Source organism: Cynocephalus volans, chromosome X (genome assembly GCF_027409185.1).
Source record: "Cynocephalus volans isolate mCynVol1 chromosome X, mCynVol1.pri, whole genome shotgun sequence".
Taxonomy (NCBI): Eukaryota; Metazoa; Chordata; class Mammalia; order Dermoptera; family Cynocephalidae; genus Cynocephalus; species Cynocephalus volans.
The window spans coordinates 133,145,466-133,157,825 of record NC_084478.1 but is presented as its reverse complement, the minus strand read 5'-3'; the positions used below and the strand labels follow the sequence as shown (position 1 = coordinate 133,157,825).

General features: G+C 45.1%; 1 protein-coding gene across 3 annotated transcripts in view; it reads left to right on the top strand.

The window, feature by feature from the left end:
• The first annotated feature begins 205 nt into the window (after window positions 1-205).
• TMEM255A (transmembrane protein 255A) overlaps window positions 206-12,360 on the top strand; it is a 46,153-nt gene continuing 33,998 nt past the window's right edge. For all 3 annotated transcript variants that reach the window (XM_063084291.1, XM_063084290.1, XM_063084289.1), the window contains exons 1-2: window positions 206-263; window positions 6,957-7,099. In XM_063084291.1, the coding sequence (XP_062940361.1) occupies window positions 206-263; window positions 6,957-7,099 (201 nt within the window). The remainder of the gene's footprint in view (window positions 264-6,956; window positions 7,100-12,360) is intronic.

Sequence of the window (12,360 nt, the reverse complement as noted above, 5' to 3'; positions counted from 1 at the left end):
CAGAGAGGCAGAAGAGGAGGGAGGGAGAAGAGGGGAAGGGAGGGGGAGGCGGTACTTGGGCTGCAGCTCGCAACCAGAGGCAGTCTCTCTCAGCACTCGAAGGGACCGGGAGAAGCAGCCACGGAGTAGGATGCTCTGCGGGGCGCCCTGAGCCGGGGGCGCTTGAAGCAGCTTCGGAGACTGGGGCAACCGGGCAGCTTTCACCATGCATCAGTCCCTGACTCAGCAGCGGTCTAGCGACATGTCCCTGCCCGATTCCATGGGTAAGTCTAGCCGCTTTTCCTCCGGGCGGGGGCAGCCCCGAAAGCTAGAGAGCGGGAAGCGGAGCTAGGGGTGTCCACGCGCCCCAGCGTCTGGGTGGTGGACTGGAGCCCCAGGGGAGCGGCCCGGCTGCGGCGGGGGCGACGCGCGGAGACTGGAGCGCTAAGCTTGCGTGGAAGTATCCCTGCCCCGGAGTGCGGATATGTGCGTGTTTGTGTGCGTGTGTCTACAGACTTGCAGTCGGTGGTAAATCCCAGCTGTCTGGGGATCAAAACACTTCCCTGCAACCTGCGTCTTCGCTTTCCATTCGACGCTCCCTCTTTGCAAAGTCCTCCTCACTTCTAAGAGTCACAACTAACGATAATTAGATGAAGCGGCGTCCTCGCCCCTTCCCAACTCTCTTGAAGCTGCCCTGAAATTTAGAGCTGCGGTGGTGGTGGTGGGGAGGGTGGCTTGTACCTCGCTGATGGGGGGGGGGGGCGTTGCGCAACCATGGGGGATGGGCGAGGGTGGTGGGGGGAGAAGAACAGAGGGGGGCTGGGGCTGGCAGGAGGGGAATTCTTGAGGAATCACTCAAGCCCAGCCCTGCCGTCTGCAGCGGCAGTATCAGCAATCCTTGAATTTGATTCCTAGTCTGCTTCAAATACACGGAATGTGCGTGAGTGTGAAAAGAAGGGGGGGGGCGAGAGAGCGCGAGAAAGAAAGATCGAGCGCGAGCCCGCGCATCTTCTGAAGTCGCGCTTTTCCTCTCTGGGAGGAATGGAGGGGGAGGGGCACCTTTTGACACCTATCGTCATCGAAACTGGGGGACGGCTACCTTCTGGCACCAACTTGGCTGTCCCTAGAAGCTGCTTTTTGGTAGTTACAAACAAAAACCAAATCCAGTCCACCTCAGCTGTTAGGCACCTTCCCAAGCCCTATGATTTCACTGGGCGGAGAAATTAATTCGGAGCCCAGGAGAGCGGGAGGGGAATTGTCAAACCATGATCCCACCTAATCTTAAAATTCCGCCTCGATACACTTCCACAAAATCGAATTCTCTCTTTCCAACATACTTTACCTTCTGCAAAATCCCTCTGTCCCGAATTCCTGGCATCCAATCTGCTCAAGTCTTCTCCGATGAATTTGCGGGAACATCTCGAGGGGAGGAGGCGAGGAGAAGATTGAACCCCCTGTATGAACCCCCAACTGCCTACAAAAGACTCAGTCGCAACAAAATTCGTTCACTGGAGGGGCCCCACAAAGTGTTATCTACTGGATTGTGGAAAGATCCGTATTTTCAATAGTTTCGCATATTCGGTACAATAATTTGCTCTTTTTCATTTTGAAGGGCGTAGCTATTTGCAAAGCGGTACAAATGAGGCCAAGGACGTGGGTCCGAATCCAGATCCCAGCAGTATGAGGCTCCCTCTCACCCCCAGAGCTCGCTCCCTCGCGCGTTCTCTCTCTCTCTCTCTCTCAAACACACACACACGCATACGCGCACACACACACGCATACGCGCACACACACACACACACGCGCACACACAAACACACACACACACACACACACGCATACGCGCTCACACAAACACAATGCACTCCTTACCTTGGCCAGCTGTGGCGCCAACGCAGCCCTAGCTCCTCCACGCCAAGCTGTTGCGCGAGGGAGGGCTGGGTGGAAGAGTGCGAAGGTTCCGCGGCGTCCATTCCCGCTGCGGGTGACAACCACCTGCAAACCAAGCCTCACCGCCCCAGGTCCGTCTGCCTGCGGGGAGTGGGCAGGTTGGTGGCCCAGGTCTTAAAGGGTTGTTACTTGGCACACTGGTCTGTGGGTTGGGGCACAAGATAAACAGAGTTCTTTCTTGGGCTCCCAGGACCCTCAGCCAATCTTGCGTTTCTCGAAAGGTCTGTGCAACAAGAAACTGAGCGGGCTTCGCCCAGCCTCGACACTGCGGAAAGGAATCATAGATCCCATATAAACGCGGAGCCGGCGCCATGCATTCCGCTTTTTAAAGTCCGCAGACCGACGGCACTAGCCAATTCTTGAGTCGAGTGGTAACCCTGGGTTTCCACAGTTTGGACAGGGGAGTCTCCCCGGAGTTCCCTGGCGTTGGTCCCGTACAGTCCAGGCCTGAATCAGCGTCTAGGCTACTTAGGAGCTACTCCCAGTTAACTCAGCTCTGGCAACGCCACCTTCCCTTGCATGGGGGGGGAGCGGGAGAGTGGGTGGGTGGGTTAGTGTTTCAGCCTCCAAGGGCAGCATTTCTGAAGGGATTTCTTCTGCAGTCAAGACAGCACCTCAGCCAAAACAATAAAATTTATAACACACAGACACACTGCACCAAGGTGCCTGCACTCTACTCTTGTTAGCTGCCCGGGGATGAGCGTTTAGTCCCAGCCTCAGAGCGGAGCAGGCGCCCTTGGCAATTATAAAGATGGTAATTTGACTCCAGCACCCCTCCATCCCCTCCCAGCAACCCCCCTTCTCCCTTTTGGCAACACCGCCCCCAGGCGCTAAGGCACCTCTACTACAGCAGGGTATTATTACTTCTCTCCCAGATAACACATTTGTAATTCACCAGCGGCCTTGGATGTCTCCATTAAAAAAATTGACTAAAGGCGGGTGGTGGATTTCAGCGCCTTTAAGGAAATGTTTGGGAGGTTAGCAGGGCCTTGAAGCTCTTGTGTGGGCAGCCACCTGTTTCCACGGATGCTCAAAGCTGGGACTTCCAGAGACCCATCCTGTGTGGTAAAGCTGACTAAGGTAAGCATATCCCAATCGGTTCAAAAGATCAACCCCCAGAATCAGCCAGTTGTCAACAACACAGTGTACAGGATAGGAGACCGGGCCCCAGTCTTTGCTGCACCCCGATAAAGATTACACACTCTACCTACTCTCTTGGGAGGGGGTAATCAAGAACACGTACAAAGTAAAACACAAGTGAGCAGAGACAACATCCTACCTTCTAGCAACCCACACCTCGGGTCCTGTCCCATGCATAATCCCGGAACTGGTGGACATCATACGGGTTGTGGACCAGACCCACAGTTACAATTGTAATTGTAGGAGTTGCAGTTAATATACTTATTTAGTAAGGTATCTAGGAACTTAGGGATATGAAGTAATGAGTGATTACAGGAGAGTGGGCTTGACCCAGAAAAAGGTGAGTTTTGAGCAGGTTTCAAAGGAAGGGACTGACTGAAATTTGAAGACCGCAATGCAGGTGGGGGATCTGATCAGTGGGAAAACCCAGAGGAGGGAGAAGCTGGTTGTATTTGGAAGGGAGGAGACAGCACATAATTAGGCCCTTCTTGGGCTGAGCATCCTGGTCCTCACAAATCTGGGTGGAGGTGGGGCACTGCAGAGATGGAGGGCTGCAGTAGTTCTGCAGGGAGGCAGGGGTTGAGGGGCAGGCAATGCCAATGATGAGATTTCAGACTCTCTCATTGCTGTTGGTTACAGGGGTTGTTGTTGTTTAAACAGAAATACACTGGGGAGTAAGAGATACTGGGGTTGTGACACTAGTTGGTCAGAAGGCTTTCAGTTCTAGGGAGCCCGTAGGTATACCCTATTTTTAAAAAATCAATTCTATAAGCATAGCCTGTATTTATTCACACAATTCCTCCCACAGCCTTTTTGATCCGAAGAGAAATAATTCTGAGATGTTGCCTCTTGTTTATTCAACAAGTGCCTACTGCTTACTACATATCGAACACCATGTTAGGCACTGTTTTCAAGTACCTGCTGCTTTATTTAAGTACCTCATGGTGTCCAAGTTTTTTGATGTGTTGATTTACTAAATAAAATTGGAATACGATGGTTCTGTGTTCACAGAAACATCTAAGGCAAGCTCCAAATTGTACCCTAATAAGAATAGAGCTCTATTTCTCCCTTCTAAAATAAAACAACCAGCAGGAAAATGTCTTAAGCAGACACAATGAGCCACCTTTTAAAAGCCCAGGCCACCCCTTCAGAGAACAAGTATGTCTTGCTCTAAGTTGATGTGAGTTTCATTAAGTCAAATTGACACCAAAGATAAATTGAGAGGTGATTCTTCATTTTCAAAAGGCTCTACCAGGGGGTTTCTTAAAACGGTCCACTCCCTGAATGCAGCTGGAAACAATTTCATTTTACACAATTATGATTCTTGTAGTGTAAAATAAGAGGCGATTGGGGTGGGGGTGTGTGTGAGGGGACGAATATTCCACCTAGTAATGGGAGAGTTTCTTAGGAATTTTATTCAAAGAAAATCCTATCTGGAGGGAAAGCCCCTGTGGGGCTGTAGGATCTTTGCTGGGTTTCTCAACTGACTGAATTTTCAATTCAGGTTCTAAAGCAGGGGAAAAAATAGATTTTCAAATGACACCATTGTGGCTTGCTGAGTCACTTTTCTGACCTGGCTCCTGTGCTTTAAAGAGTTAGTGATATTAGCAAAGAAGACCCAAGAGCTGTGAATAAGATTAAAGGCTAGTTGGTGTGGAAGGAGAAGGCGAGTGAAAGAAAAAAATTAGAAAGACCATGCATACAAACACACTCCTCCAACTTTAGTCTCTAAGGTTACATGTTTTCTGTGTAAGGTTTAAGACACTCTTGTGTCATAAAGATACCCTTGGTGTATTCAAATGTTCCTTCACTCTCTTTTGAGAATTTGGGGCAGGGGAGGGCTAGAGATTGTGTGAGCGACAAAGGAGAAAGGAAAACATGAATGGTTCGTATATGTTAGAGCCCCCCTGTGGAATCAACTCACAGATTTACTGAGAAGTAGCAACCATCAAACACACTTAGGGACCCTGGTTTAGAGACTCATTTAGGGTCCCTCACAATCAAGAGGAAGGATAACTAACCTGCAGGTAAATAGAAAAATGAATCCCGCTCCCCACCCCCACTCCCACACTGCCCTTCTATTCCCTCCCCAGCACCAGACAGTCTGGATCTCCCGACTTTGTTCATTGTGACCACCAAGAGTCAGCTCGCTATTTGCATCCCGAATAGCCCCCTCACACAGAGGGCCCTGATGTCACAGGTGTCTCTAATGGCTTGTGTGTTTTTCCCCCGTGGAGGCTGGACTCAGGTGTTGTTGGAGAGGGTCCTCATCTCCCCAGTCTCCTAACCGCTCCTCTCACGGTGAGACTTGGGGCTTTAGTATGTGGGTGCCCATAAACGCTTAAACCACTTCTACATTTCAATGTAAAATAGCCTTAGAATACTGCTATATTAGAAATGACCCTGATGAGTCACGTCGCTCACTTCCGAGGCTGACGTCAGGGGAGACCGCCAGCCCCTCCCATCTCCAGTGGAGCCTTCGGCAGGGGCCGCACTGGGGAAGACAAGATGGATGGTGGAGCTAACCCAGGGTGGCACTCCTGATGCTTTTCTTCCTTGCGGGAGCGGGTGTCTGCAGGGGGCTGCAAGGCCAGCCACAGCCCCTCCCCCTCACCACCGCCAGGCCTCCTGGGTCTCGCCTGATTTTCTCGCCTTCCTCCCCCTCTCCTCCATCCTCTCCCCTCCCTCCTAGCGGTGCAGTCTGGGCGGCTTCCCTTGGCTCCTGCTTCCTGAGGCTGCAGTGAGGCCTCCCAGCGTGAAGGGATTTCATGAACAGACCCAAGTGGTCTCTTTAGGGCCATAAGTGACAGTCAAGGCATCTGAGTGAGCCACCATAAGGCCACCTGAGTGGGCCCCCATAAGTTTGCCCACTGCGTCCTTCTCCCCGCTCTCCCCACCTCCACTAGAGAACTGGACTCTCACACCATTCCCCATTTGCTTGGATTTTTGAGAACTCCTAGGTGGTAAGTCTCCCATGGTATTTCCTGTGGAGAGACCCTCTCCCTGTGCCAGAGAAATGTCTGCAGAGTGGGGAGCGGTGCTTGGTTTCTTTAAAAAAAAAAAAAAAAATTGAAAAGCGAGCCTAGATATCATTTTTCTATCCGACTTAATAAGCCTGTTTTCGAAAAAAGTATTGGTTTGCACTATCATGTCTGATAAGCCCTGAAGAGGAGAATGAGTTTCTCATTATTTATATTTATGTCGCCCTCACACAAGCCCAATTGTGTATAAGTTATAATCCTCCCCATCTTCCTCCCGCGATATATATCTTTGTAGACTAATGGGCTCCAAACACTTACTTTATTACACACATTTGTTATGGGACAAATCTTGCCAACATACCATTTTAAAGTTTATACATTAGGTAGCAAATGTCAGAAATAAATGAAAAAAAAAAAAAAATCCCGGTACCTGCCTTGGTTCTGATATTTACACTGAAAATGAAATTTCATATCCTAGCTTATGAAAAAAAAACATCTTAGGTGCACACTGGCTTTAAAATATTTTCGTTTACTATCCCCACACATACACTTCCCATTTATCTTATACCTTACAATTTGGCCTTAAAAAAAAAAAAAAACACTCTACTAAGTGGGCATGACATCTTTTATAGAATGCCAAAAGCACAAAAATTTGTTTTTATATGACTGGTGAAATTTCTTCTGTTATTTTCAAACTTGAAATATATTTTTTATTATAAAAGTGGCACCTGATGACTGCAAAAACTAAAGGTCCATTCCTTCACCACAATTCCCCTCCTTAGTGAGAACCCCAGTTGCCAGGAGTAGGAAAGGAAAACCATCCTAGTGTTTTTTTTTTATTTTTTTTTTAAGTCACTCCCTTCCCTGGCTGAAATGAGCAATTTCAGTTTCTTTCTGTGCTTTCAGGAGCCTTCAATCGGAGGAAACGAAACTCCATCTATGTCACCGTGACTTTGCTTATTGTGTCCGTGTTAATTCTCACAGTTGGCCTTGCTGCGACCACCAGGACCCAGAATGTGACTGTTGGAGGTTATTACCCTGGAGTTATTGTAAGTATAGAAGGTGTAGGTAGGGCTCAGTAGCTCGCTGGTTACAGAAATTTGGGCTCTACTCTGACAGTTTTCAATTCTTAGTTTGTAGTGTTTGCTTAGATTTCCTCCTTTATCTCTCTCTCTATTTATATAGACAGGCAACTATGAGCCTGTTAAGAAGAGCCTGTTAAGAAGAATCAGAAGAATCCCAGCACCATTCCTAACTAGCAGTGTGATCCTGAGCAATTCATCTCACTCTTTAGGACCTTGGTTTTCTGGGATAGGAGATGTTACTAACTAGCTAACTAGCAGTGTTTTTTTTTTTTTTAAATTTTATTTTGTCGATATACATTGTGGCTGATTATTGCTCCCCATCACCAAAACCTCCCTCCCTCCTCCCTCCCCCCTCCCCCCCAACAATGTCCTTTCTGTTTGCTTGTCGTATCAACTTCGAGTAATTGTGGTTGTTATATCTTCTTCCCCCCGCCCCGGTTGTGTGTGTGTGTGTGTGTGTGAATTTATTTATTAATTTTTAGCTTCCACCAATAAGTGAGAACATGTGGTATTTCTCTTTCTGTGCCTGACTTGTTTCACTTAATATAATTCTCTCGAGGTCCATCCATGTTGTTGCAAATGGCAGTATTTCATTCGTTTTTATAGCTGAGTAGTATTCCATTGTGTAGACTAGCAGTGTTAACCTTAGGCTAAGGTCCTTTCTTTCTGGGCCTCTGCTTTTCTATATATAATAGAGGTCACCTGATCTTACCTGAAATCTGAGGACTTTGGTAACTTGACACACTATGGCCAACAACACCGATCTCTAAAGTGATCCTGCACTCCTATCAGGAAAAAGATGTGGAAGATATACTTCTAAAATATGTATATTTATTCATTTATAAGTTATATGCATGTTTACAAAATTTATACAAAAATGGAAATTCAAAAATTAGATAAATATGAAATGTGCTATCATTTTTAATATCTTCATATGAACAGTACCTAAAATGTCACAGGATGGACGATATGCACTTAGTGTGAAGTTTGTCAGTAAAGATAGTGGCTATAAATCCTTATTTGAAATGGCCCACTAGATAACTGTGAATATTTTTGGCTGACTTCTTATCATCTATGAATAGATTGTCGTTGGAATCATTGTTTTTTAATGTCAGTTTCACAATGTGGCTGACAAAAAGCTCACTCTGGGAGCTAGAAGTATCAACTCTGCCATTTTCTTGTTGCTCACATGTGCTTACATTATTAGGGTCATCTTCAATTTGTGGTTTCTCAACAGGAATCTTTTCAAACCTTTTGTCCATTTTCTTGGGACAAGTTTAGTTAAAACTGGATAATACAATCTGGGCACACATAAAATGCCCCACCATCAACCCTGGGCTGCATGGTACTTGCCCTTCTTCCACAGGATAGCTCATCTGATCATCTGACATTCACACCCATGGAGGGTGCCAGTGACAGCCTGTTTACTGAATAATAACAATGCTTGATTTCTTTTTTATTATTTTAAATAAACAATAAATAGGAAACAAGTGTTCTAATAGTTTTTTTCTCTATATATTCCACTTTGGAGACCACTGAATTCATTTGGGTCTACATATAGTGCTGTTGGACCCAAAAACCTAGCCCTAGAGGTTAGATCATATTTTTAACATCAATTAAATTGCTCCCCAAGTGTAACTGCTAGAGAACAGGAAGGCAGTTTAGGACGGTTTATTTTTATTTATATTCTAGGACGGCAAAGAGGTCAGATGTATTTTTGTTGTTGTTTTGTTTCATTTCTTTCTCTCTCTCTTGTTTTTGAGAGGTGGGGGTTGGAGAGAGAAGCAAAGAGAAGGGAAAGGATTAAAGATGATGACTTGAAAGCCAGCGCTGTGAGTGACCAAGCCTGGAGCCTGTTGCCTAGGTCACCAATTTCATTCCACAGTCAGCCTCCTCAATAGCCCTTGCAACGAAGCTGGGGTCTGATGTAGGCTGTGCCTTCTGAGAGCTGAAAGCTGGACGGGGGAAGAGGGGATTGGGGGATGGGGGTGTAGGGGTGGGAGGGGGCGGGGCGGGAATGGAGGGGGAGTTTCTTCACAGCTCTTGGGCAGGCTGGGCTCCCCTCAGCCGAGGGCACGTGTCCCACAGACACCGTTTGGTGCCCTCTGTTAAACATGTGATGTGAGAACTCACCCAGTTCACTTCCTGTGGTGAGGCAAGAAAACCAGTCATCAGCAGAATTGGGTTTTATTTTTAAACACAAGCAAGGGGAGAGGGGAGGAAAGGAGCGGGTAAGATAGCATTTTGGTGGCTTGGAAAAGCAATTTATAGGGTCTGTGTGACTTTGTGTGCTTCAGGTAGCTGCTTTAGTAAAATATTTCTGACTGATGGGCAAATGCTCAAGCCAAGATTCAGAGTCTCTGTGGGTGAAGGGAAGGTATTTTCCATGTCATTTAAGAGTATGAACTCTTATTCATGAACAGTGGCTATGAACTTTCTCTGTAGAATATCTGCCTGTGGGTGGCTAGGTTGGAATACATTAACAAAGGAAGGAGGGAGCAAGATTGCTGTTGTTCAGGTACCTGATGTTCAGCTAGCACTGGAAGTTGAAGCAGTGGGGGCGTGTGTCTGTGTGTGTGCGTTTCACTAAAAGCTAATATGGATGTGTTAATAAGAGAGCCATCCCTAAGGACAGTGTGTCCCCATGATTTAACCTTTAAAAATTTGCTCTCACAGTTCCTGTAGATCATTTCTTTAAAATGGGTTTTAATTATAGAAAGTGAGGGGGAAAGATAGCAGATTGAAAAGCAGATAAATCCATTTGAGTTTATAGGTCAGATCATGTTGTAACAAATATGATTATGACTCATACATCTGAAACAGTAAACACCTGAGAATTAAGATTTCTCTGGGAATGGGGTGATTTCACTAATTGAATAGTTTGGTTATTAGGGAGGTACTATATAAACTCTAATCCAGTGGTTTCCCCACCATGGTATGAATAAGAATGATCTGGTGAGCCTGTAAAAAATGCAGATCTCTACTTCCTAATTCCAGAGATTCTGACTTGGTAGGTCTGGGTGGGCCCCAGAAATCTGAATTTTCATTTCATGAGCTAACTTTTGATTGAAAAAATAATAAAGGTGGAATCTACATTTTAATAAGCACCCCAGGAGAGTCTAATTCAGGTGGACCAGCAACCACTTGGAGAGCTAAAACACAATATAAAATATGCTTAGCAATAAAACTAGAAGAAGCATAATGTGGCATTTTAAGATTCTGCACTGTCAAATCGATCACTTTGAATATAAATTACCATTGTATAGAACTTTGAAAAATTTCAGGTTATTCAGAACTCTGCTATTTTGGACTCTGGTTAAATGTGTTAACAATACATGACAATTTAAATGTTCAAAACAGACAAAATAGAGAGATGTTATTAGATTAAAAGACTCACCGTACGATTCATTTAAATATTGAGATCTCAGGCATTTACAATGTAATTCAATTTGCGTAACTCTAAGTCATGTGAAACTTTTCAGGGGCATCTTTATTTTGCCAAACGAGATGCTCTTGCACAGTGTTGTGCATTATAATAGCACATTAGCTACTGTACCTGAGCTAGAATGTAGTATCATCATTCTAAGAGACATATGTACACATGCATCTTTAAAGATGTGCTGAACTGTAAAGTTTTTAAAAATTAAGACTGACAAAGACAGACAAACTGGCTTAAGATTTTTTGCTGTCCTTGAATATTCAAGATATATTCCATTCCAGAAGAGTTCTAGTGAGCTTTCTACTCTGAAGACCTAAAAATCCAAGAGCCTCGGTTGTTGCATGAAGCTGAAAAGGGCAGGTGAGAGAGGTTGCTCCTTCTCTGTACAATTCCCCTTACATTATATGCAGGAGAAAGGAGCCCTAAATGTGTTTCCCAAGCACCCTAAGAGATGGAGTTGGCCCTCTGATCAGTAGGGAAAGCCTATTATTATTGTATATCTTCTCAGCTGTTGTGCTGTAGGGCTTTCTTTCAGGAGAGAAACCAGGGGTTTCTGCCCCATTTCCTGGGGGCTAAGTTAATTGAAAATCATAACAGAGGGTCGGCCCGTGGCTCACTTGGGAGAGTGCGATGCTGATAACACCAAGGCCATGGGTTCTGATCCCTATATACGGATGGCCGGTTAGCTCACTGCGTGAGCATGGTACTCACAACACCAAGTCAAGGGTTAAGATCCCCTTACCGGTCATCTTTTTTTTTTAAAAAAAAAAGAAAGAAAATCATAACAGAGTTATTCTGGGATATTAGGAGACAGGAACAACAGTGATCATTCAAAACAATCAGGAGCCCAGAAACCTTGTCTAGGCCAATGTGGCTTCAGCTTCACATGTAAAGACTCTTTTGATAAGTCCAAAAAAGTTTGATTAACTTAACTGCTCAGGAAATATAAGGAGCCTGGATAGTGGGATTTTGTGGTTTATTGTGAATTAGGCAGAAACTTTCCACCTCGTGAAAATGTTGAAAATGTTTCTAAAATTTAATTCTAAAATATAAATTCCTAACTTAATAAGTACACTTTAAAGATGAGACATTCAAGTCCATAATAAAACATGAATTTTTACACTAAGTGGGATGAGATTATAAAATAACCTCAGATCAGTTCAGGTTTTGCCACCAAGTTAGTTACAAAAACTCATTTGGTTTTAAGAGTTTTATAGATTTCAGGATTATGCAAAAAAAAAAAAAAAAAAAAAAAACGTGTACTGATTTACCTAATTATACTATGACCTCCTTGAGCCTGAGTCTCATTGGTTTTGGTATCATATCCCACCCCACTTCCTGGCCTCCAAATCACAGATTGAACGCAGTGCCTGCCACAGAGTAAATGTAGAATTAATATTTACTGAATGATTAATCCTTCTGAGCCTCAGCCCTGGGTGTCTGGAAGAGTGGGTGGGAACAGGCATAGATGATAGGGTCCAGCCCAGAAAGAGCCCTTAAATCTGACTTTGATTTCTAACTATTTGTCTTTTTTTCTTGCACAAGTGGAAGGCAACTAAAACAAAACAAACAAGACAAACAAACAAACAAATTTGTTCAGGTAATGGGGAATCAAGATGGCAGTCCAAAGGTCTGAACATTACATGATTCCATGAAGTTCTTGACAGGGGACCACAGAAGCTTACCTCTCTGAGGTCTTGGGAGAGTAAACAGTTGGTTAGAAGCAGCTGCCCATTTTCAGGAAACTCTGTTGGTTTTCCCTTCCTTATTTTCAGCCTCTCAGCTC